General features: G+C 43.2%; 1 protein-coding gene across 1 annotated transcript in view; it reads left to right on the top strand.

The window, feature by feature from the left end:
- LOC128647173 (hippocampus abundant transcript 1 protein) overlaps positions 1-25443 on the top strand; it is a 250063-nt gene that overhangs the window by 15842 nt on the left and 208778 nt on the right. Inside the window, exon 3 of the mRNA XM_053699958.1 lies at positions 21350-21412. Within this exon, the coding sequence (XP_053555933.1) occupies positions 21350-21412 (63 nt within the window). The remainder of the gene's footprint in view (positions 1-21349; positions 21413-25443) is intronic.

Consider the following 25443-nt stretch of genomic DNA (forward strand, 5'->3'; position numbering starts at 1 on the left):
CTGATATCCCCTCACAATATGCAGAAGCTGAGGCAGGAGAGCTTCTTTCTGTGGGTGATTTTTCTGACTCAGGGAAGATGCTTCAACCTGATTCTGATATGTCTACATTTAAATTTAAGCTTGAACACCTCCGCGTGTTGCTCAGGGAGGTTTTAGCTACTCTGGATGACTGTGACACCATTATAGTGCCAGAGAAATTGTGTAGATTGGATAAATACTACGCAGTGCCTGTTTACACTGATGTTTTTCCAATACCTAAAAGGTTTTCAGAAATTATTACTAAGGAATGGGATAGACCAGGTGTTCCGTTCTCTCCCCCTCCTATTTTTAAGAAAATGTTTCCAATAGATGCCGCTACACGGGACTTATGGCAAACGGTCCCTAAGGTGGAGGGAGCAGTTTCTACCCTAGCTAAGCGTACAACTATTCCCGTCGAGGACAGTTGTGCTTTCCTAGATCCAATGGATAAAAAGTTAGAGGGTTACCTTAAGAAAATGTTTATTCAACAAGGTTTTATTCTCCAGCCTCTTGCATGCATTGCCCCGGTGACTGCTGCTGCAGCCTTCTGGTTTGAGTCTCTGGAAGAGGCTTTACAGGTAGAAACTCCATTGGATGATATACTTGACAAGCTTAAAGCGCTTAAGCTAGCCAATTCATTTGTTTCTGACGCCGTTGTTCATTTAACCAAACTAACGGCTAAGAACTCAGGTTTTGCTATACAGGCGCGTAGGGCGCTATGGCTTAAATCCTGGTCAGCTGACGTTTCTTCAAAGTCTAAGCATCTCAACATTCCCTTCAAGGGGCAGATCCTATTCGGGCCTGGACTGAAGGAGATAATTTCTGATATTACTGGAGGAAAAGGTCATGCCCTTCCTCAGGATAGGTCTAATAAATTAAGGACCAAACAAACTAATTTTCGTGCCTTTCGAAACTTTAAGACGAGCGCGGCATCAGCTCCCTCTAATGCAAAACAAGAGGGAAATTTTGCCCAGTCCAAGCCGGTCTGGAGACCTAACCAGGCCTGGAACAAAGGTAAGCAGGCCAAGAAGCCTGCTGCTGCCTCTAAGACAGCATGAAAGATCAGCCCCCGATCCGGTAACGGATCTAGTAGGGGGCAGACTTTCTCTCTTCGCCAAGGCTTGGGCAAGAGATGTCCAGGATCCCTGGGCGTTGGAAATTGTGTCCCAGGGATATCTTCTTGACTTCAAAGCTTCTTCCCCTAAAGGAAGATTTCACCTCTCTCAATTATCTGCAGACCAGATAAAGAGAGAGGCATTCTTACATTGTGTTCAAGACCTCCTAGTTATGGGAGTGATCCACCCAGTTCCAAAGGAGGAACAGGGGCAAGGCTTCTATTCAAATCTCTTTGTGGTTCCCAAGAAAGAGGGAACCTTCAGACCAATCTTAAATCTCAAGATCCTAAACAAATTTCTCAGGGTCCCATCTTTCAAGATGGAGACTATTCGAACCATCCTACCTATGATCCTGGAGGGTCAATACATGACTACCGTGGACTTAAAGGATGCTTATCTTCACATTCCGATACACAAAGATCATCATCGGTTTCTCAGGTTCGCCTTCCTAGACAGGCATTACCAGTTTGTGACTCTTCCCTTTGGGTTAGCTACAGCACCAAGAATCTTTACAAAGGTTCTGGGGTCACTTCTGGCGGTCCTAAGCCGCGAGGTATAGCAATAGCCCCTTACTTAGACGACATTCTGATACAGGTATTGAATTTCCAAATTGCCAAGTCCCATACGGACATTGTTCTGGCATTCCTGAGGTCTCATGGGTGGAAAGTGAATGAAAAGAAGAGTTCTCTATCCCCTCTCACAAGAGTTTCCTGTCTGGGAACTCTGATAGATTCTGTAGAAATGAGGATTTACCTGACAGAGGACAGGTTGTCAAAACTTCTAAATTCCTGCCGTGTTCTTTATTATACTTCTCGCCCTTCGGTGGCTCAGTGTATGGAAGTAATCAGCTTAATGGTAGCGGCAATGGACATAGTTCCGTTTGCCCGCCTACATCTCAGACCACTGCAACTTTGCATGCTCAATCAGTGGAATGGGGATTACACATATTTGTCCCCTCTACTAAATCTGGATCAAGAGACCAGGGATTCTCTTCTCTGGTGGCTATCTCGGGTCCATCTGTCCAAAGGTATGACCTTCCGCAAGCCAGATTGGACAATACTAACAACAGATGCCAGCCTTTTGGGCTGGGGTGCAGTCTGGAACTCTCTGAAGGCTCAGGGGTCGTGGACTCAGGAGGAGGCACTCCTTCCAATAAACATTCTGGAACTAAGAGCGATATTCAGTGCTCTTCGGGTTTTAAAGATAATTCAATGGGCAGAGATTCACTCTTGCCATCTATCAGCTATCCATATCCCAGGAGTAGAGAACTGGAAGGCAGATTTTCTAAGTCGTCAGACTTTTCATCCGGGTGAGTGGAAGCTCCATCCGGAGGTGTTTGCACAGTTGATTCAACATTGGGGCAAACCAGAACTGGATTTCATGGCGTCTCGCCAGAACGCCAAGCTTCCTTGTTACGGATCCAGGTCCAGGGATCCCAAGGCAGCGCTGATAGATGCTCTAGCAGCGCCTTGGTCCTTCAACCTGGCTTATGTGTTTCCACCGTTTCCTCTGCTCCCTCGTCTGATTGCCAAGATCAAACCGGAGAGAGCATCGGTAATATTGATAGCACCTGCGTGGCCACAAAGGACTTGGTATGCAGATCTGGTGGACATGTCATCCTTTCCACCATGGACTCTGCCTCTGAGGCAGGACCTTCTACTTCAGGGTCCTTTCAACCATTCAAATCTAATTTCTCTGCGGCTGACTGCTTGGAGATTGAACGCTTGATTTTATCAAAGCGTGGTTTCTCCGAGTCGGTCATTGATACCTTAATACAGGCGCGAAAGCCTGTCACCAGGAAAATCTATCATAAGATCTTCATTGGTGTGAATTCAAGGGTTACTCATGGAGTAAGGTCAGGATTCCTAGGATATTATTTTTCCTCCAAGAAGGATTGGAGAAGGGTTTGTCAGCTAGTTCCTTAAAAGGACAGATTTCTGCTCTGTGTATTCTTTTGCACAAACGTCTGGCTGAGGTTCCAGACGTGCTGGCGTTTTGTCAGGCTTTAGTCAGAATCAAGCCTGTGTTTAAACCTGTTGCTCCGCCTTGGAGTTTAAATTTAATTCTTAAGGTTCTTCAAGGGGTTCCGTTTGAACCTTTGCATTCCATAGATATTAAGCTCTTATCCTGGAAGGTTCTGTTTTAAGTAGCTATCTCCTCGGCTCGAAGAGTTTCGGAGTTATCTGCTTTACAATGTGATTCCCCTTATCTCATTTTTCATGCAGGTAAGGTAGTGTTACGTATCAAACCTGTTTTTTTACCTAAGGTGGTATCTAATAAAAATATCAATCAGGAGATTTTTGTACCATCACTGTGTCCTAATCCTTCTTCAAAGAAGGAACGTCTTTTACACAATCTTGACGTGGTTCGTGCTTTAAAGTTTTATTTACAAGCTACTAAAGATTTTCGTCAAACATCTGTATTGTTTGTTGTCTACTCTGGACAGAGGAGAGGCCAAAAGGCTTCGGCAACCTCTCTTTCTTTTTGGCTAAGGAGTATAATATGCTTAGCTTATGAGACTGCTGGCCAGCAGCCTCCTGAAATGATTACAGCTCATTCTACTAGCGCGGTAGCTTCCACATGGGCTTTTAAAAATGAGGCTTGTGTTGAACAGATTTGTAAGGCGGCGACTTGGTCTTCGCTTCATACTTTTTCAAAGTTCTATAAATTTGATACTTTTGCTTCTTCGGAGGCTATTTTTGGGAGAAAGGTCTTGCAGGCAGTGGTGCCTTCTGTTTTAAGCGCCTGCCTTGTCCCTCCCTTCATCCGTGTCCTATAGCTTTGGTATTGGTATCCCACAAGTAATGAATGATCTGTGGACTGGATACACCTTACAAGAGAAAACATAATTTATGCTTACCTGATAAATTTATTTCTCTTGTGGTGTATCCTGTCCACGGCCCGCCCTGTCATTTTAAGGCAGGTGTTTTTTATTTTTAAACTACAGTCACCACTGCACCCTATAGTTTCTCCTTTCTCTTGCTTGTCTAAGGTCGAATGACTGGTAGTGGCAGTTAGGGGAGGAGCTATATAGACAGCTCTGCTGTGGGTGATCCTCTTGCAGCTTCCTGTTGGGAAGGAGAATATCCCACAAGTAATGGATGATCCGTGGACTGGATACACCACAAGAGAAATAAATTTATCAGGTAAGCATAAATTATGTTTTTACCTCAAAAGTTTCTCAATAGCCATATCCCGTTGTAAAGGACTTTTTTAGCAGCATATTAGTATGTCTGTCCCGGGACAGCGGAAGGGGCGAGCTTATGTGCACTCATCTTATTTCCCTATTCAGTTTAAAGGAAGTTTGTTATGAAATCTCATGAGATCACAGTAAAAGAGTTCATGACCTCAGCACTGCTGATGCTGATTGGCTGCTGTTCATTTCTTCATTTTATATTTTTTTTTACCTGCAGCTGAGTATACCTTTTTTACACAGAACTTACTCTGCTGAGCTGAGGAGATTGTGAGGTAAAATATCTTCCTTTTTTACATAGATATGCTCAGGTGATATTTTCCTCTCAGCTTTTTACAGTTATACTGCATCAGTTTCAAGTGATTTAGCATGTGAGTATTATGTCCCTTTAAAGGGACATTGAACCCAATTGTTTTCTTTTGTGATTCAGATAGAGCATGCAATTTTAAGCAACTGTCTATTTTATTCCTATTTTTTCTTTGTTCTCTTGATATCTTTATTTGAAAAAGAAGGCATCTAAGCTTTTTTATTTTTTTATTCAGAACTCTGGACAGCACTTGTTTATTGGTGGATGAATTTATCCACCAATCGGAAAGAACAACCCAGGTTGTTCACCAAAAATGGGCCGGCATCTAAACTTACATTCTTGCATTTCAAATAAAGATACCAAGAGAATGAAGAAAATTTGATACTAGGAGTAAATTAGAAAGTTGCTTAAAATGTCATGCTCTATCTGAATCCCGAAAGAAAAAAATTGTGTTCAGTGTCCCTTTAAGTAAGCAAATAATATTATTGCTTGCTTGCTCTGATGGAATGTTAGTTTTCTTAAAGATAGATAAAAGTGTAGAAAGGTTCTTATCTCTCTCATCTCTTTTCTCCCCTCCCCTATTTTGTTCCCCCAGAGATGTTATTAATTTATTTTATATATATATATATATATATATATATATATATATATATATATATATATATACATACATACATACATACATACATACATACATACATACATACATACATACATACATACATACATACATACATACATACATACATACATACATACATACATACATACATCCATCCCTCAGTTTACGCCGGGGTTAGGTTCCAGAAGGAATGGTTGTAAATTGAGACCCACTTTATAATGTAATCAATGGGAAGTGAGGGAGATAGGTTCCAGCCCCCTCTTAAAATTGTCAGAAGTAACACCTAATACATTATTTTTAAAGCTTTGAAATTAAGACTTTAAATGCTAAACAGCATTATAAACCTAATAAAATAATCACACAACACAGAATATATAATTAAACTAAGTTAAATGAACAAAAACATTTGCTAAACAGCATTATAAACCTAATAAAATAATCACACAACAAAGACTTCACTTGCATTTTTCTGCAAACAGTTCTTTCTATGCATTCCAATCTGGACTAATTTATAGACAGGAAGATCTTGTTCCTTTGAAATCTACTCGATAGCTCAGGTCTGGTTAAACTGATAAATTTCAACTTGCTTGGCTTTGCTGCAACACAAGCGGACAGCTCCACCTACTGGCTATATTAATAAATGCACTGCTACTCAATGCTTTTCAATAGCAGTCACATGACTGGAAAAAAAGGTTGTTATTCTGAAACAGTGTAAATTGAACCGTTGTAAAACGAGGGTCACCTATGTGTGTGTGTGTATGTGTATATGTATATATATATATATATATATATATTTTTTTTTTTTTTTTAAATGAAACACTGTATTAAAGGGATACTGGACCCAAATTTTTCTTTTGTGATTCAGATAGAGCATGCAATTTTAAGCAACTTTTTTAATTTACTCCTATTATCAATTTTTCTTTGTTCTGTTGCTATCTTTATTTGAAAAAGAAAGTCCAGAACCCTGGACAGCACTTGTTTATTGGTGGACGAATTTATCCACCAATCAGCAAGAACCCAGGTTCTTCACCAAAATGGGCCGGCATCTAAACTTACATTCTTGCTTTTTAAAAAAAGATACCAAGAGAATGAAGAACATTTGCTAATGGGAGAAAGTTGCTTAAAATTGCATGCTCTATCTGAATCACGAAATAAAAATTTGGGTTCAGTATCCCTTTTAATAAAGTGTTTCATTTAAAAAAAAATCTCTGGGGGAACAAAATAAGGGGAGGGGAGAAAAGAGATGAGAGAGATGCATGCTCTATCTGAATCACAAAAGATAAATTTTGGGTTCAGTGTCCCTTTTAATTTTTAAACAATTTCGGAAATAGACTGGATATTGCCATGTTACACAAGACCCACTTAAAACAGGAAACTTCAAAACAAAAATCAGGCTGGGTAGGAGACGTGGTGGCTCATTCCTGTACAGCCAGAAGAAAAGGGCTCAGATTTAGTTTTAACAAAAATTTGAAGTATGATATTTTATCCTGTGACATAGGCAGAGGAGGAAAGATATAGATAGATAGATAGATATATTGATGTATGATGTGTGATATATATAGATATAGATATCTGGGGTTGTCATGTTCCTTGTTCAGAGGAGAATTGCCTGGTATTTCGGGGCTGGACTGACCTTACTTGGCGGGATCAGACTGATATACTTCAGGAAAGTTTTCTTCTGTGAAAAGCACACTGGTCTAAAAGAGGCTGCTTCCGGGTGGTAAATCGCCATAGAACAAGCCACTGAGCTGTTGTTCGTTCCTGGTAGAGCGCTTCTCTCTTTGTATGCAAATTATTATGACCCTGGGGAAGTCTCCCTATGGGTGATGGGGGAAACCAGACGTGGACTCCTTGCCCAGTGTGCTTAGAGGAATGTGGCTGCACCTCACTGACGAGGCCCATAGAAGGCCGAAACGATCGTCTGGGGTTGTCATGTTCCTTGTTCAGAGGAGAATTGCCTGGTATTTCGGGGCTGGACTGACCTTACTTGGCGGGATCAGACTGATATACTTCAGGAAAGTTTTCTTCTGTGAAAAGCACACTGGTCTAAAAGAGGCTGCTTCCGGGTGGTAAATCGCCATAGAACAAGCCACTGAGCTGTTGTTCGTTCCTGGTAGAGCGCTTCTCTCTTTGTATGCAAATTATTATGACCCTGGGGAAGTCTCCCTATGGGTGATGGGGGAAACCAGACGTGGACTCCTTGCCCAGTGTGCTTAGAGGAATGTGGCTGCACCTCACTGACGAGGCCCATAGAAGGCCGAAACGATCGTCTGGGGTTGTCATGTTCCTTGTTCAGAGGAGAATTGCCTGGTATTTCGGGGCTGGACTGACCTTACTTGGCGGGATCAGACTGATATACTTCAGGAAAGTTTTCTTCTGTGAAAAGCACACTGGTCTAAAAGAGGCTGCTTCCGGGTGGTAAATCGCCATAGAACAAGCCACTGAGCTGTTGTTCGTTCCTGGTAGAGCGCTTCTCTCTTTGTATGCAAATTATTATGACCCTGGGGAAGTCTCCCTATGGGTGATGGGGGAAACCAGACGTGGACTCCTTGCCCAGTGTGCTTAGAGGAATGTGGCTGCACCTCACTGACGAGGCCCATAGAAGGCCGAAACGATCGTCTGGGGTTGTCATGTTCCTTGTTCAGAGGAGAATTGCCTGGTATTTCGGGGCTGGACTGACCTTACTTGGCGGGATCAGACTGATATACTTCAGGAAAGTTTTCTTCTGTAAAAAGCACACTGGTCTAAAAGAGGCTGCTTCCGGGTGGTAAATCGCCATAGAACAAGCCACTGAGCTGTTGTTCGTTCCTGGTAGAGCGCTTCTCTCTTTGTATGCAAATTATTATGACCCTGGGGAAGTCTCCCTATGGGTGATGGGGGAAACCAGACGTGGACTCCTTGCCCAGTGTGCTTAGAGGAATGTGGCTGCACCTCACTGACGAGGCCCATAGAAGGCCGAAACGATCGTCTGGGGTTGTCATGTTCCTTGTTCAGAGGAGAATTGCCTGGTATTTCGGGGCTGGACTGACCTTACTTGGCGGGATCAGACTGATATACTTCAGGAAAGTTTTCTTCTGTGAAAAGCACACTGGTCTAAAAGAGGCTGCTTCCGGGTGGTAAATCGCCATAGAACAAGCCACTGAGCTGTTGTTCGTTCCTGGTAGAGCGCTTCTCTCTTTGTATGCAAATTATTATGACCCTGGGGAAGTCTCCCTATGGGTGATGGGGGAAACCAGACGTGGACTCCTTGCCCAGTGTGCTTAGAGGAATGTGGCTGCACCTCACTGACGAGGCCCATAGAAGGCCGAAACGATCGTCTGGGGTTGTCATGTTCCTTGTTCAGAGGAGAATTGCCTGGTATTTCGGGGCTGGACTGACCTTACTTGGCGGGATCAGACTGATATACTTCAGGAAAGTTTTCTTCTGTGAAAAGCACACTGGTCTAAAAGAGGCTGCTTCCGGGTGGTAAATCTCCATAGAACAAGCCACTGAGCTGTTGTTCGTTCCTGGTAGAGCGCTTCTCTCTTTGTATGCAAATTATTATGACCCTGGGGAAGTCTCCCTATGGGTGATGGGGGAAACCAGACGTGGACTCCTTGCCCAGTGTGCTTAGAGGAATGTGGCTGCACCTCACTGACGAGGCCCATAGAAGGCCGAAACGATCGTCTGGGGTTGTCATGTTCCTTGTTCAGAGGAGAATTGCCTGGTATTTCGGGGCTGGACTGACCTTACTTGGCGGGATCAGACTGATATACTTCAGGAAAGTTTTCTTCTGTGAAAAGCACACTGGTCTAAAAGAGGCTGCTTCCGGGTGGTAAATCGCCATAGAACAAGCCACTGAGCTGTTGTTCGTTCCTGGTAGAGCGCTTCTCTCTTTGTATGCAAATTATTATGACCCTGGGGAAGTCTCCCTATGGGTGATGGGGGAAACCAGACGTGGACTCCTTGCCCAGTGTGCTTAGAGGAATGTGGCTGCACCTCACTGACGAGGCCCATAGAAGGCCGAAACGATCGTCTGGGGTTGTCATGTTCCTTGTTCAGAGGAGAATTGCCTGGTATTTCGGGGCTGGACTGACCTTACTTGGCGGGATCAGACTGATATACTTCAGGAAAGTTTTCTTCTGTGAAAAACACACTGGTCTAAAAGAGGCTGCTTCCGGGTGGTAAATCGCCATAGAACAAGCCACTGAGCTGTTGTTCGTTCCTGGTAGAGTGCTTCTCTCTTTGTATGCAGATATATATATATATATATATATATATATATATATATATATATATATATATATATATATATATATATATATATATATATATATATATATATATATATATATATATATATATATATATATATATATATATATATATATATAATTTAAGAAGACGGGGTCACAGTGGCTCCTTTATCTTTATAGAATCTAGGGTAATACCCTCGGAAGGGGGTTATTGAACAGGGGGGTTTTCATTGTGCATAATATTCGTGTTTTATACTGCATTTGTGTGAGATGAGGCTCTGTCAGTGTGGAACAGTCAGTTCTCTTAGCGAGAGATTGAGGCTAGCTTTTTTTGCGCATTCTTCTCTCGAGTGTAGGGGCGGTCCTGCATGGCACTTCATGTGACTGGGTGTTGCCTCTGTAACTTCCTCTTTTTTGACCTACGTTTGGAGGAGACCAAGCTGTTTCTTGTAGTCCGGGTCATAGGAGGTGGTGAGTGCCCTGGCCATTGGGGGATATAAAGGTGCCATTTAACTTTTTTTATCAAGTCTGTAAATAAAGGCGCAAGCTATGGAGGACTCTGATATTTTAGATGATTCTCCCTCTTTATCTAAATCTATTAACTGTGTATATTGTGAGGACATTCCAGTTGAACCGCTTACTCAACTCTGTTCCACATGCTTTGACAATATTGCTATATCTAAAAAAGAATAGAATATTTAGTATGACTGAGCCATCCACCTCTGAGGGTTCTCCGCCCTGCGAGGTGCTTTCCCTGCACTCCTCCCCGATTACCCAAGCAGTTCCCCAGGGCACTACTAATCCTCCCGTGGGAGGGGCCCTTTGGCCGCCTGACTTTACCGATCAGTTACAGATGGCGGTTTCTGCGGCCATTATTGCGATACCTTGTACTACTAAGCTCAAGGTGCTTTCCCTGCACTCCTCCCCGATTACCCAAGCAGTTCCCCAGGGCACTACTAATCCTCCCGTGGGAGGGGCCCTTTGGCCGCCTGACTTTACCGATCAGTTACAGATGGCGGTTTCTGCGGCCATTATTGCGATGCCTTGTACTACTAAGCTCAAGAGGAAGGTACGGCACTGCTATCCGTCTCAGGGGTCTTCGACTACGCTCAAATGTCTCAGATACATTATCCGCTGAGGAGGACAACTCAGACTTATCGTAAGATGTCGCTTCTGGGTTGGAATCGGCTACTTCTAGGCCTCCATCCGCAGAGGAACCAGATTTTAAGTTTAAAATGTTGTGTTTGTACTTCCTGCTGAAAGAGATGCTTGCTACGTTGGAGGTTCCGGAACCGATACTACCGGAGGAACCTTAGATCTCTAAACATGATAGGGTGTACGAGGACAGGGTAGTGCCTCAGGCCTTCCCGGTTTCCATCAAGATGGCTAATATTATTAAGAATGAATGGGAGCAACTTGGCTCGTCCTTTTCCCCCTCCTCTACTTTAAAAAACCTATTCCCCATTCCAGATTCGCAGCCTGAGCTGTGGAAAACCGTCCCTAAGGGTCGCTAAGAGAATGACTATTCCGCTTGAGGATAGCTCTTCTTTCAAGAATGGATATAAGGATGGAGTCCATGTTGCGGTAGACGTTCCAACTCACAGGGTTCGTTTTTCAACCGGCGGCTGCGGTGGCAGGTGCGGCTACCTACTGGTGTGACGCTCTTTCAGCGATGGTTGAGGTGGAGACTTCCCTTGAAGAGATTCAGGAACGAATTAAGGCCTTAAGGGTAGCGTATTCATTCATTTGTGATGCTAATATGCATATTATTCGCCTGAATGCTAAGACATCAGATTTTTTTTGTTTTTAGCCTTCAGGGCTTTTTGGTTAGTCGTGGTCTGCTGACATGACTTTCAAGTCTCGTTTGCTTTCCCTCCCGTTCAAGGGGAAAGTTTTTTGTTTGGCCCGGGCCTGGATTCCATCATATCTACATTCATGGGTGGCAAGGGTGTCTTCTTGCCTCGGGATAAGAAGACTAAACCTAAGGGGTCTACTTTTCGTCCCTTTCGTGCGGAGAAAAAGTCTCAGCACCAGCAGTCTGCTGCAAAGTCTGAGCAGTCTAAGCGATCTTGGAAGCCAGCTAACTTTTGGAACAAGTCCAAGCAGAACAAGAAGCCCGCGGAGTCAAAGTCGGCATGAAGGGGCGTCTCCTGATCTGTTCTCGGATCAGGTAGGGGGCAGACTATCTCTTTTTGCGGAGGCCTAGAGAAGAGACGTTATAGACCCTTGGGTTCTGGAGGTCGTAGCCCAGGGTTACAGGATAGGATTCAAGTCATATCCGCCCAGAGGCAGGTTCCTCCTGTTAAACATATTTTCAAGACCAGAGAAGAGAGACTTCTTCCTGGGGTGTGTGAGGCATCTCTCAGCTCTCGGAGTAATCCTCCCAGTCCCTCCGGCAGAAAGAGGTCTGGGGTATTATTCAAACCTTTTTGGTGGTCCCAAAGAAGGAGGGCACCTTTCGTCCAATTCTGGACCTAAAGGACCTAAACAAGTTTTTGTCAGTTCCATCGTTCAAAATGGAGACGATCAGGTAAATTTTGCCCCTGGTTCAAGAAGGGCAATTCATGACTATAGACCTAAAGGACACATACCTTCACGTCCAATCCACAAGGATCACTTCAGGTTTCTAAGATTTGCCTTCCTGGACCAGCACTTCTAGTTTGTGGCCCTTCCATTTGGTCTGGCGACTGCCCCAAGAGTCTTTACAAAGGTTCTGGGAGCTCTACTCGCGGTAGTGAGAGCCAGAGGGGATTGCTGTGACACCTTATCAGGACGATATCCTGGTCCAGGCTCCGTCCAACAGTCTTGCGGAGGATCACTCGAGGGCTCTTCTCCTTTGATCCAACGGGTGGAAGATAAACAAAGGAAAGAGTTCCTTGGTCCCCAGCAACATGGTGGAATTCCTGGGTACGATAATAGATTCTTCAGTCATGTAGATATTCTTGACAGATCAGAGACGTTGCAAGCTAGCGTCCAACTGTCTAGCTCTTCAGACATCCTCTAGGACATCTGTAACCAGGTGTATGGAGGTGATCGGGCTCATGGTATCCAGCATAGACGTCATTCCATTCCCCAGGTTCCATCTCAGACCTCTTCAGCTGTGCATGTTGAGACAATGGAACGGCGATCATTCAGATCTGTCCCAACAGATATCTCTAAACAGACCGGTGAGGGAGTCCCTATCTTGCTGGACCCGACCGGGGCAGCTGTCTCAGGGGATATCCTTCTCAGGAGAGATTCTTCTTGAGACCATCCTGGGAAATTGTTACCACAGATGCAAGTCTATCAGGATGGGGAGCTGTTTGGGGTGCCAGAAAGACACAGGGCAGATGGACTTGAGAGGAATCGAGCATACCTAAAAATATTCTGAAACTTCGAGTGATATTCAACACTCTGAGGGCTTGGCCCCCCCTGGGGTTGTCCCGATTAATCAGATTCCAGTCGGACAACATTACCTCAGTGGCTTACATAAACCATCAGGGGGGTACGAGAAGTTCCCTAGCCATGAGGGAAGTATCTCGGATTCTGGAATGGGCAGAGACTCACAATTGCTCGCTCTCAGCGATCCACATTCCGGGTGTGAACAATTGGGAAGCAGATTTTCTGAGCAGGCAGACGTTTCATCTAGGGGAATGGTCTCTCCATCTCGAGGTGTTTGCAAAGATCTGCAACAGATGGGGGACGACGGAGATAGATCTCATGGCGTCCAGACTCAATTACAAGCTACCCAGATACGGGTCGCGATCCAGGGATCCACAGGCGGAACTGATAGATGCCTTGGCGGTGCCCTGGGACTTCAACGTAATTTACATATTTCCACCGTTGCCTCTTCTTCCTCGTGTAGTGGCCCCGCATCAAGCAGGGGAGCAAGCTTCGGCTATTCTGATTGCTCATTCTTGGCCGCGGAGGATGTGGTTTGCGGATCTGTTGGGGATGTCATCATCTCGTCCGTGGAGGTTATCTTGTTGCAAGGATCTGCTGGTTCAAGGTCCTTTCCTACATCAAAATCTTGATTCTCTGAGGCTGACTGCGTGGATATTGAAGTTTAGTCTTAGCCAAGAGAGGTTTCTCGGAGAGAGTGATTGACACTCTCTCGTTCAGGCCAGGAAGCCGGTCACTCGCCGCATCTACCACAAGGTGTGGAGGACCTACTTGTTCTGGTGTGAGGAACGAGGATACCCCTGACAGATGTTGGCCTTTCTCCAGGACGATCTGGATAAGGGCCTTTTGCTGCCAGCTCCTTAAGGGGACAAATCTCGGCTTTATCTGTACTGTTGCATAAGAAGCTTGCAGAGCTTCCTGACATTCAGTCCTTTTGTTCAGGCTCTGGTTTTGATCAGACCTGTCTTTAGGAATACGGCTCCTCCTTGGAGCTTAAACTTGGTTCTTAAGGTTTTGCAGAGTGCTCCTTTTGTAGCCTATGTGTGAGTCTCCCTGCTTAGTTTTTCACACTGATAAGGCTGTTCTTCTCACTGGATTGGGTTTTCTTGCCAAGGTGGTGTTGAGTCGTAACATCAATCAGGGAATAGTAGTTCCTTCTTTGTGTCCTAACCCTTCTTCTTCAAAGGAGAGGTTACTTCATAATCTGGACGTGGTTCGGGCCTTGAAGTTTTATCTTCAGGCCACGAAGGAGTTTAGACAGACTTCGTTCTTATTTGTTGTGTATTTAGGGAAGCGCACAGGGCCTCTGCCACTTCTCTATGCTTTTGGTTGAGGACTATGATCCGTCTGGCATATGAGACAGCGGGACACAAGCCTCCTCAGAGGATTACGGCTCACTCAACTAGAGCTGTGGCCTCTTCTTGGGCCTTTTAAGAATGAGGCCTCTATGGAGCAGATTTATAAGGGGGCCACTTGGTCTTCTTTACATACTTTTGCAAAATTTTATAAATTTGATGTCTCTGCTTCGGTGGAAGCAGCTTTTGGGCAAAAGGTTCGGCAGGCTGTGGTGCCCTCAGTTTAGGGTCCGCCTCCTTTTGCCCTCCCGTTTTTTTTCATTCAGTGTCCTCTAGAGCTTGGGTATTTGTTCCCACACGTAATGAATGAATCAGTGGACTCTCCTCCCATTAAAATGGAAAACATAAATTATGCTTACCTGATATTTCGATTCCATCTGTGGGAGGAGAGTCCACTGCCCCCGCCCATTTCTCCAGTAGGCGGACCTAAATTTAATTGCAATCTTCTGGCACCATTTATACCCTGATATTTCTCCTATTGTTCCTTGTTCCCTTGGCAGAATGACTGGGGGATGAGGGGAGAGGGGGAGGTATTTTAGCATTTGGCTGGGGTGTCTTTGCCTCCTCCTGGTGGCCAAGTTCTTAATTCCCACAAGTAATGAATGAAGCAGTGGACTCTCCTCCCACAGATGGAAATTAAATTATCATGTAAGCATAATTTATGTTTTTATTTGTGTCTTAGATTTTGATACCTCAATAAAAATGCAAAAACAAAATGCTTTAGTGTGTTATATGCAAGCAAAATTGCAATAATAAAATACCCTAACTTTAAACTGAAGGTTTTTTAAACCCTTTTGCATGGGTTAAACACAGTAAAAGTCACCTCCAGTGCAACAATGCTATACTGGGACATATCCGAAACATCTGCTGGTCCAATAACAAAAGGCATATGTGTGTAACCACCAATCAGAATCTAGCTCACAGTAGTGTATTGTTGCTTTTAAACATATATAGATAGGGTTTCAGCTAAGGATTTCATACATTTGATAACAGAAGTAAATTGTTTCTTAAATTTGTATGTTCTGCCTAAAAAGCTTTCTTTTGACATTCATGTCCCTGTAAACATCTAACTTTTTCACACAGTGTGACCAATGTAAAGCTAACCCCTCTTCTTTTAAATGATGGATCACATGCCCAATAATGCTCGGCAATACTTGCTTGTTCCCATTCTTTTTAGGATCAAACAAGTTTGGGCATATTTGTAATTGATGATCCATATAGTGTTCCCTATTGAGTTATCACTATGGTTTTGGCAACCCCAGATAAGCCCATACACTCAAATGAGCTTAAAATTGTCTAAAATGATGCTAATGCAGAAATGAACTATTTTCCTGCTCTATTGTATGTACTTTATTCATTGTATTTTGCAACCTCAGTCCATCGTCGGTTATAGCTATTCAGCATAAGGACAAATTCTGGATGCATGTTCCGCCAAAGTTTTATCCAAGCTTTGCAATTTTGTTATAGTTTGTGCAACGATTAATGAAAAGTTCATAGCTATCATAGTGCTAAATCAGAAAAAAAAATATATTTCTCTTGTAAGATGTATCGAGTCCATGGATTCATCCTTTACTTGTGGGATATTCTCCTTCCCAACAGGAAGTGGCAAAGAGAGCACACAGCAGAGCTGTCCATGTAGCTCCAGCTCCACCCCCCAGTCATTCTCTTTGCCGGCTCTAAGCAATCGGAAGGGTAAAGTGAATGTGGTAAAAAAATGTAGTTTTTATTTTCTACAAGCAAGATTTTGTTGTTTTAAATGGTACCGGTGTGTACTATTTACTCTCTAGCAGAAAGGAGACAAAGATTTCTGCAGGGAGGAAGATGATTTTAGCATGTTGTAACTAAAATCCACTGCTGTTCCCACAAAGGACTGAGGAGTGCAAGAATTTGGGGGGAACGGTTTGCAGGTTAGGCTGCAATAAGGTATGTTCAGTCTTTTTTTTTTTTTCTAGACAAGACTGTGATAATGCTAGAAAAGACTGATAATATCCCCATGAGGGAAGGGTAAGCTGTATTCAGAGACTAAGTATGGAATTTCAAGCTTACATAACAGGGCTAGTTTATGCTGGTTGACACTACTTTCAAGGCAAACGGTTTTTATTGAAAATATCGTTTCTTTGAGACACTTTGAAGGTTCCTTTGGTTTTCTTTCAGGGGTTGTTACCCACATGGCTAATAGTAAAACATTTTGGAGTGTTTCTTTAGGCCTCACAAGCACCATAGTGAGGTGGGAGGGGCCTAATTTCGCGCCTCAGATGCGTAGTTGTATTTGACTAGAAGTTCAGGCTGTTTCACATGGAGGGTCCTGCTGCAGTTTGAGGGCCTATAAGAAGCTTTTTCCCCACAAATCTGGTTCCTAAGGGCAGGTAGGGCCACAGCAGAGCTGGGGCAAGGTGCTGAACGTTTTTTAACCGTTTGTTTGGCTTACTGTCGATCCCGTTTGGGCATTAAGAGGTTAATCGTTTTTATTGCTAATGGTGCAATCTTACTAATGCTTTAGGTACGTACTGTAAAAATTTCGAAAAGTTTGCTGCATTTTTTACTGTTTTGCAAAATTGTGTGCCTTTTTTATCTCTTAAAGGCACAAAGTGTGTTTTTACTTGATTAAAGTGATTTCCAAGCCTTCTTGTTTTACTACTAGTCTGTTAAACATGTCTGACACTAAGGAAAATCCTTGTTCAATGTGTTTAGAAGCCATGGTGGAACCCCCTCTCAGAATGTGTCCCACTTGTACTGATATGTCTATACACTTTAAAGAACATATTGTTACACTTAAAAATGTGGCCCAAGATGATTCTCAGACAGAAGGTAACAAGGTTAGCCCGTCAACCTCTCCCCAAGTGTCACAACCAGTTACGCCCGCTCAAACGACGCCTAGCATCTCTAGTGCGTCTAACTCTTTTACCTTGCAAGACTTGGCGGCAGTTATGAATAATACCCTCTCAGAGTTCTTATCTAAGCTGCCCGTGTTACCTGCAAAGCGTGATCGCTCTGTTTTAAGAACAGATACTGAGCATTCTGACGCTTTAGTAGCCGTATCCGATATACCCTCACAACGCTCTGAAGTTGGGGTGAGGGATGTGCTGTCTGAGGGAGAAATTTCTGATTCAGGAAAGGTTTCTCCTCAGACAGATTCAGATATATTGGCTTTTAAATTTAAACTAGAACACCTCCGCTTATTGCTCAGGGAGGTATTAGTTACTCTGGATGACTGCGACCCTATGGTGGTTCCAGAGAAATTATGTAAAATGGACAAGTACCTAGAAGTTCCAGTTTACACAGATGTGTTCCCGGTCCCTAAGAGGATTGCGGAAATCGTTACTAGGGAGTGGGATAGATCAGCTATTCCCTTCGTTCCCCCTCCTGTTTTTAAGAAAATGTTCCCCATGCGGGACTCATGGCAGATGGTCCCTAAGGTGGAGGGGGCTATTTCTTCACTTTCTAAACGCACAACCATACCAATTGAAGACAGTTGTGCTTTCAAAGACCCTATGGATAAAAAATTAGAGGGTTTACTTAAGAAAATTTTTGTTCAACAAGGTTTTCTTCTCCAACCTATTGCGTGCATTGTTCCTGTAACTACTGCAGCTGCTTTCTGGTTCGAGGCGCTGGAAGATGCGCTCCAGAGGGAGACCTCATATGAGGACATTATGGACAGAATTAAGGCTCTTAAGCTGGCTAATTCTTTTATCACAGATGCCGCTTTCCAACTAGTTAAGTTAGCGGCAAAGAATTCAGGTTTCGCCATTTTAGCGCGCAGGGCGCTATGGCTAAAGTCTTGGTCGGCCGATGTGTCGTCAAAATCCAAACTCTTGAACAGACCAGACAAAGAAAGAGGCGTTCTTACGCTGTGTAGAAGACCTGCATACAATGGGAGTGGTCCACCCAGTTCCAATTGCGGAGCAAGGGCTGGGTTTTTACTCAAACCTGTTTGTGGTTCCCAAGAAAGAAGGAACTTTCAGACCAATCCTGGATCTCAAAATTCTAAACAAATTCCTCAGAGTCCCATCATTCAAGATGGAGACCATTCGGACAATCTTACCAATGATCCAGGAGGGTCAATATATGACCACCGTGGATTTATAGGATGCGTATCTGCACATTCCTATCCACAAAGATCACCAGTTTCTCAGGTTCGCCTTTCTGGACAAGCATTACGAGTTTGTGGCTCTTCCTTTCGGGTTGGCCACAGCTCCCAGAATTTTCACAAAGGTGCTAGGGTCCCTCCTGGCGGTTCTAAGACCGCGGGGCATAGCAGTGGTGCCTTATCTAGACGACATCTTAATTCAGGCGTCGACTTTCCAAAGAGCCAAGTCTCACACGGAAATTGTACTGGCCTTTCTGAGGTCTCACGGGTGGAAGGTGAACATCAAAAAGAGTTCTCTCTCCCCCCTCACAAGAGTTTCCTTCCTAGGAACTCTGATAGACTCGGTAGAAATGAAAATATTTCTGACGGAGGTCAGAAAGTTAAAACTCTTGCCGAGCTCTTCATTCCATTCCTTGGCCATCTGTAGCTCAGTGCATGGAGACAATCGGATTAATGGTAGCGGCAATGGACATAGTCCCTTTTGCACAGATACACCTCAGACCACTGCAACTATGCATGCTCAAACAGTGGAATGGGGATTATGCAGATTTGTCTCCTCAAATACAGCTGGACCAGGGGACCAGAGATTCTCTTCTCTGGTGGTTGTCTCAGGATCACCTGTCTCAGGGAATGTGTTTCCGCAGACCAGAGTGGATCATCGTAACGACCGACGCCAGTCTGTTGGGCTGGGGTGCAGTCTGGGACTCCCTGAAAGCTCAGGGCTTATGGTCTCAGGAAGAAGCTCTTCTCCCGATAAACATTCTGGAACTGAGGGCGATATTCAACGCGCTTCAGTCATGGCCTCAGCTAGCTGCGGTCAAATTCAGCAGATTTAAGTCGGACAACATCACGACTGTAGCTTACGTCAATCATCAAGGGGGAACAAGGAGTTCCCTAGCAATGACGGAAGTAACCAAAATAATCAGGTGGGCGGAGGATCACTCCTGCCATCTCTCAGCAATTCACATCCCAGGAGTAGACAACTGGGAGGCGGATTTTCTAAGTCGTCAGACTTTTCACCCGGGGGAGTGGGAACTCCACCCGGAGGTATTTGCCCATCTGACTCCGCTATGGGGCACTCCAGAATTGGATCTGATGGCGTCGCGTCAGAACACCAAACTTCCTCTTTACGGGCCCAGGTCCCGGGATCCCCAGGCGGTGCTGATAGATGCTCTAGCAGCGCCTCGGTCCTTCAATCTGGCCTATGTTTTTCCACCGTTTCCTCTCCTCCCTCGTCTGTTTGCCAGAATCAAGCAGGAGAGGGCTTCGGTGATTCTGATAGCGCCTGCGTGGCCACGCAGGACCTGGTATGCAGACCTAGTGGACATGTCATCTGTCCCATCATGGACATTACCAATGAGGCAGGACCTTCTAATACAAGGTCCTTTCAAGCATCCAAATCTAAGTTCTCTGCGTCTAACTGCTTGGAGATTGAACGCCTAATTCTATCAAAGCGTGGTTTCTCTGAGTCGGTTATTGATACCCTGATTCAGGCTAGAAAGCCTGTCACCAGGAAAATCTACCATAAGATTTGGCGAAAATATCTTTTTTGGTGTGAATCCAAGGGTTACTCATGGAGTAAGATTAGGATTCCCAGGATATTGTCCAATCTCCAAAAAGGATTGGAGAAAGGATTATCAGCTAGTTCCTTAAAAGGACAGATATCTGCTTTGTCTATTCTTTTACACAAACGTCTGGCAGAGGTACCAGACGTTCAAGCATTTAGTCAGGCTTTAGTCAGAATCAAGCCTGTTTATAGACCTGTGGCTCCGCCATGGAGTCTGAATTTAGTTCTTTCAGTTCTGCAAGGGGTTCCGTTTGAACCTTTACATTCCATAGATATTAAGCTTTTATCTTGGAAAGTTTTGTTTTTGGTAGCTATCTCTTCTGCTCGAAGAGTTTCAGAGTTATCTGCTTTACAGTGTGATTCACCTTACCTGGTGTTCCATGCAGATAAGGTAGTTTTGCGTACCAAACCCGGTTTTCTTCCTAAGGTTGTGCCTAATAAGAATATTAACCAGGAAATTGTTGTTCCTTCTCTGTGTCCTAATCCTTCTTCGAAGAAGGAACGTCTGTTACACAATCTGGATGTGGTTCGTGCTTTAAAGTTCTATTTACAAGCAACTAAGGATTTCAGACAAACACCTTCATTGTTTGTTATCTATTTTGGTAAGAGGAGAGGTCAGAAGGCGACTGCTACCTCTCTTTCCTTTTGGCTGAAAAGCATCATCCGTTTGGCCTATGAGACTGCTGGCCAGCAGCCTCCTGAAATAATTACTGCTCATTCTACCAGAGCAGTGGCTTCCACATGGGCTTTTAAAAATGAGGCTTCTTTTGAACAGATTTGTAAGGCAGCGACTTGGTCTTCGCTGCATACTTTTTCCAAATTCGATACTTTTGCTTCTTCGGAGGCTATTTTTGGGAGACAGGTTTTACAAGCAGTGGTGCCTTCCGTTTAAGGTACCTGTCTTGTTCCCTCCCTTCATCCGTGTCCTAAAGCTTTGGTATTGGTATCCCACAAGTAAAGGATGAATCCGTGGACTCTATACATCTTACAAGAGAAAACAGAATTTATGCTTACTTGATAAATTACTTTCTCTTGTGATGTATCGAGTCCACGGCCCGCCCTGGCTATTAAGTCAGGTAGCTTTTTTGTTTAAACTACAGTCACCACTGCACCCTATGGTTTCTCCTTTTTCTTCCTAATCTTCGGTCGAATGACTGGGGGGTAGAGCTGGAGGGGGAGCTATATGGACAGCTCAGCTGTGTGCTCTCTTTGCCACTTCCTGTTGGGAAGGAGATTATCCCACAAGTAAAGGATGAATCCGTGGACTCGATACATCACAAGAGAAATTAATTTATCAGGTAAGCATAAATTCTGTTTTATATTTTATCTAATTTTTTTTAACAAACCATTCTTTTAAAATGAAACCATTGCTGCGTTATATTTTTTTTTTAAGTTTATATATTTTTTTATTAAGAACTAAAAGTCACGTATAATTTATTTGGTTTTAATTTTAATGGTTTATTTTGTAGGTGTTACATGATACATTTCCTGAACATACTTTTCTAATGAATGGACTCATTCAAGGAGTAAAGGTAAGGAACACTTTTTATTTACCCGTTTGCAAATCACTGATGCATATAATACATTTATACTTTTCTTACACTAATGTGTAAACATTATCCTAGTTGAACAATATTGTGTTCCTTTAATCACTTGTTCTTGCCGGAAACCATGTTAATTAATATCCATTTTTTCAGGTTACTTGCGGTCTACATTTTGGTTTTTCAACAATATTGTATGGGTCCTTAGTACTAACGCTACTGCCTTTTGTTGTCCTGATTATCCTGGTTAAAAAGTCAATTCAGCTCAAAATATTCTGACATCTATAGTTCCAGGATAGTTTGCAACGTATCTTTGCATTGTATTATATTAAAAAAATATCTCATTGTGCTGATGTGTATGTAGTTTTTTTGTATACCTTGTTAATGTTTGACAAACAAATGTATGGGTGGTGCATACAAACTAATCAGAAGCTTGCTCTGCACAGATATCTATATTTCATGCTTATCATAGGGCAAAAAAGGGCACTTTTTAACACCATTATATCGGTAACCTAAAATGTAATTTCATGATTCAGATAGAGCATACAATTTTTTTTTCTATTTTTTTTTTCTCCATTTCTTTTTTTTTTTTTAAGAATCCTAATTTGTTACAGGTTAAGACAAGACTATTCAAAATTAGACTTTTTTTTTTTTTTTTTTACTAACAATGTATATTGCTTATTTTGTATTCTTGTTTTTACATTTCCAAAAATAAAAATTTAAAAGAACAACTTTGTTTCTCAATTATTTCTTTAACCCCTTAAGGACCACAGCACTTTTGCATTTTCTGTCCGTTTGGGACCAAGGCTATTTTTACATTTCTGCGGTATTTGTGTTTAGCTGTAATTTTCCTCTTACTTATTTAATGTACCCACACATATTATTATATACCGTTTTTCTCGCCATTAAATGGACTTTCTCAAGATACCATTATTTTCATCATATCTTATAATTTACTATAAAAAAATGATAAAATATGAGGAAAAAATTGAAAAAAAACACACTTTTTCTAACTTTGACCCCCAAAATCTGTTACACATCTACAACCACCAAAAAAAACATATGCTAAGTAGTTTCTAAATTTTGTCCTGAGTTTAGAAATACCCAATGTTTACATGTTCTTTGCTTTTTTTTGCAAGTTATAGGGCCATAAATACAAGTAGCACTTTGCTATTTCCAAACCACTTTTTTTCAAAATTAGCGCTAGTTACATTGGGACACTGATATCTTTCAGGAATCTCTGAATATCCCTTGACATGTATATATATTTTTTTTAGAAGACATCCCAAAGTATTGATCTAGGCCAATTTTGGTATATTTCATGCCACCATTTCACCGCCAAATGCGATCAAATACTAAAATATTTTCACTTTTTCACAATTTTTTTCACAAACTTTAGGTTTCTCACTGAAATTATTTACAAACAACTTATGCAATTATAGCATAAATGGTTGTAAATGCTTCTCTGGGATCCCCTTTGTTCATAAATAGCAGACATATATGGCTTTGGCTTTGCTTTTTACTAATTAGAAGGCTGCTAAATGCGACTGCGCACCACACGTGTATTATGCCCAGCAGTGAAGGGGTTAATTAGGGAGCATGTAGGGAGCTTCTAGGGTTAATTATAGCTTCAGTATAGTGTAGTAGACAACCCCAAGTATTGATCTAGGCCCATTTTGGTATATTTCATGCCACCATTTCACCGCCAAATGCAATCAAATTAAAAAAAAACGCTAAATTTTTCACAATTTTAGGTTTCTCACTGAAATTATTTACAAACAGCTTGTGTAATTATGGCACAAATGGTTGTAAATGCTTCTCTGGGATCCCCTTTGTTCAGAAATAGCAGACATATATGACTTTGGCGTTGCTTTTTGGTAATTAGAAGGCCGCAAAGTGCTGCTGCGCATCACACGTGTATTATGGCTAGCAGTGAAGGGGTTAATTAGGTAGTTTGTAGGGAGCTTGCAGGGTTAATTTTAGCTTTAGTGTAGAGATCAGCCTCCCACCTGACACATCAGACCCCCTGATCCCTCCCAAACAACTCCCTTCCCTCCCCCACACTACAATTGTCCCCGCCATCTTAAGTACTGGCAGAAAGTCTGCCAGTACTAAAATAAAAGGTTTTCTCCTGTTAAGTGTGGTCAGTCCACGGGTCATCATTACTTCTGGGATATTAACTCCTCCCCAACAGGAAGTGCAAGAGGACTCACCCAGCAGAGCCGCCACACAGCTCCTCCCCTCTACGTCACCCCCAGTCATTCTCTTGCACCCAACGAATAGATAGGATGTGTGAGAGGACTGTGGTGATTATACTTCCACTTGGGCCTTTAAGAATGAGGCTTCTGTTGAACAGATTTGCAAGGCTGCAACTTGGTCTTCTCTTCATACTTTTTCCAAATTTTACAAATTTGACACTTTTGCTTCTTCGGAGGCTGTTTTTGGGAGAAAGGTTCTTCAGGCAGTGGTTCCTTCCGTATAAAGAGCCTGCCTGTCCCTCCCGTCATCTGTGTACTTTAGCTTTGGTATTGGTATCCCAGAAGTAATGATGACCCGTGGACTGACCACACTTAACAGGAGAAAACAAAATTTATGCTTACCTGATAAATTCCTTTCTCCTGTAGTGTGGTCAGTCCACGGCCCGCCCTGTTTTTTATGGCAGGTAAAAAATTTTTGAATTATACTCCAGTCACCACTACACCCTTTGGCTTCTCCTTTCTCGTTGGTCCTTGGTCGAATGACTGGGGGTGACGTAGAGGGGAGGAGCTGTGTGGCGGCTCTGCTGGGTGAGTCCTCTTGCACTTCCTGTTGGGGAGGAGTTAATATCCCAGAAGTAATGATGACCCGTGGACTGACCACACTACAGGAGAAAGGAATTTATCAGGTAAGCATAAATTTAGTTTTTTAAAAAAAAATAAAAAAATTTTTTGTAGCATATTTACATATGCTACTTTGTAGGATCCCCCCTTAGCCCCCAACCTCCCTGATCCCCCCCCAAAACAGCTCTCTAACCCTCCCCCTCTGCCTTATTGGGGGCCATCTTGGGTACTGGCAGCTGTCTGCCAGTACCCAGTTTGCAAGAGAAATGGTTTTTTTTTTTTTATTTTTATGTTCTTTTTCTGTAGTGTAGCTTCCCCCCCACACAGACCAATCCCCCACCCCCTGACTGATGTAGTTTTAAAAAAAAATTGACAATATTTATATAACTTTTAATACTACTTTTTTCTGTAGTGGAGCGGTTCCCATCCGCTCCCTCCCCGTGCACGCGCCCGCCCCCGCCCTCCCGTGCACGCACGCGCGCCCGTGCGCGCCCCCGATCACCCCCGCCCACGATCCCGCCCCCCTCAACATCATCCGGGCCATCGATGGCCGCCACCCGCCTCCTGAACCGGCTCCCACCCACCAACGGATTAAGCCGGTGATGTCCGGTGCAGAGAGGGCCACAGAGTGGCTCTCTCTGCACCGGATTGCTAAAAAAGGTTATTGCAGGATGCCTCGATATCGAGGCATCACTGCAATAACCGGAAAGCAACTGGAAGCGTGCAGGATCGCTTCCAGCTGCTTTCCAGACCAAGTAAGTACGCCACACGTCCTCGGTCATTAACTGTATTTTTTTGGAGGTCGTGTGGCGTACGTCCTTGGTCGTTAAGGGGTTAAAACAATGATGTATACCGTTTTGTACCTGTTCCATAATAGGTATATCACTACCTTTTATTGCAAGATATAAAACTTATTGGAGCTGAAGTCTTTTGGATCGTCTCTACTACTTTCCTGTGAGAGTGTATTGGTGTGAGAAATGTAGGATTACACTAATTCTGGTTGAGTTACTATGGAGGTTTTTGACATATTGCTCCCATAGAACCTGCAATTCAATGTAGGGATCCCTATTTTCTGATTTATAGGAACTGTACTCCTCTAGTTCAAGTAAGTTTGTTACTTTTTGTCTCCACATAGTTATAGTGGGTACTCCCTCTGATTTCCAGTTCTTTGCTATAAGGACTCTTGCGCTATTAACCATAATT

Source organism: Bombina bombina, chromosome 2, assembly GCF_027579735.1.
Source record: "Bombina bombina isolate aBomBom1 chromosome 2, aBomBom1.pri, whole genome shotgun sequence".
In the NCBI taxonomy this organism is placed as follows: domain Eukaryota; kingdom Metazoa; phylum Chordata; class Amphibia; order Anura; family Bombinatoridae; genus Bombina; species Bombina bombina.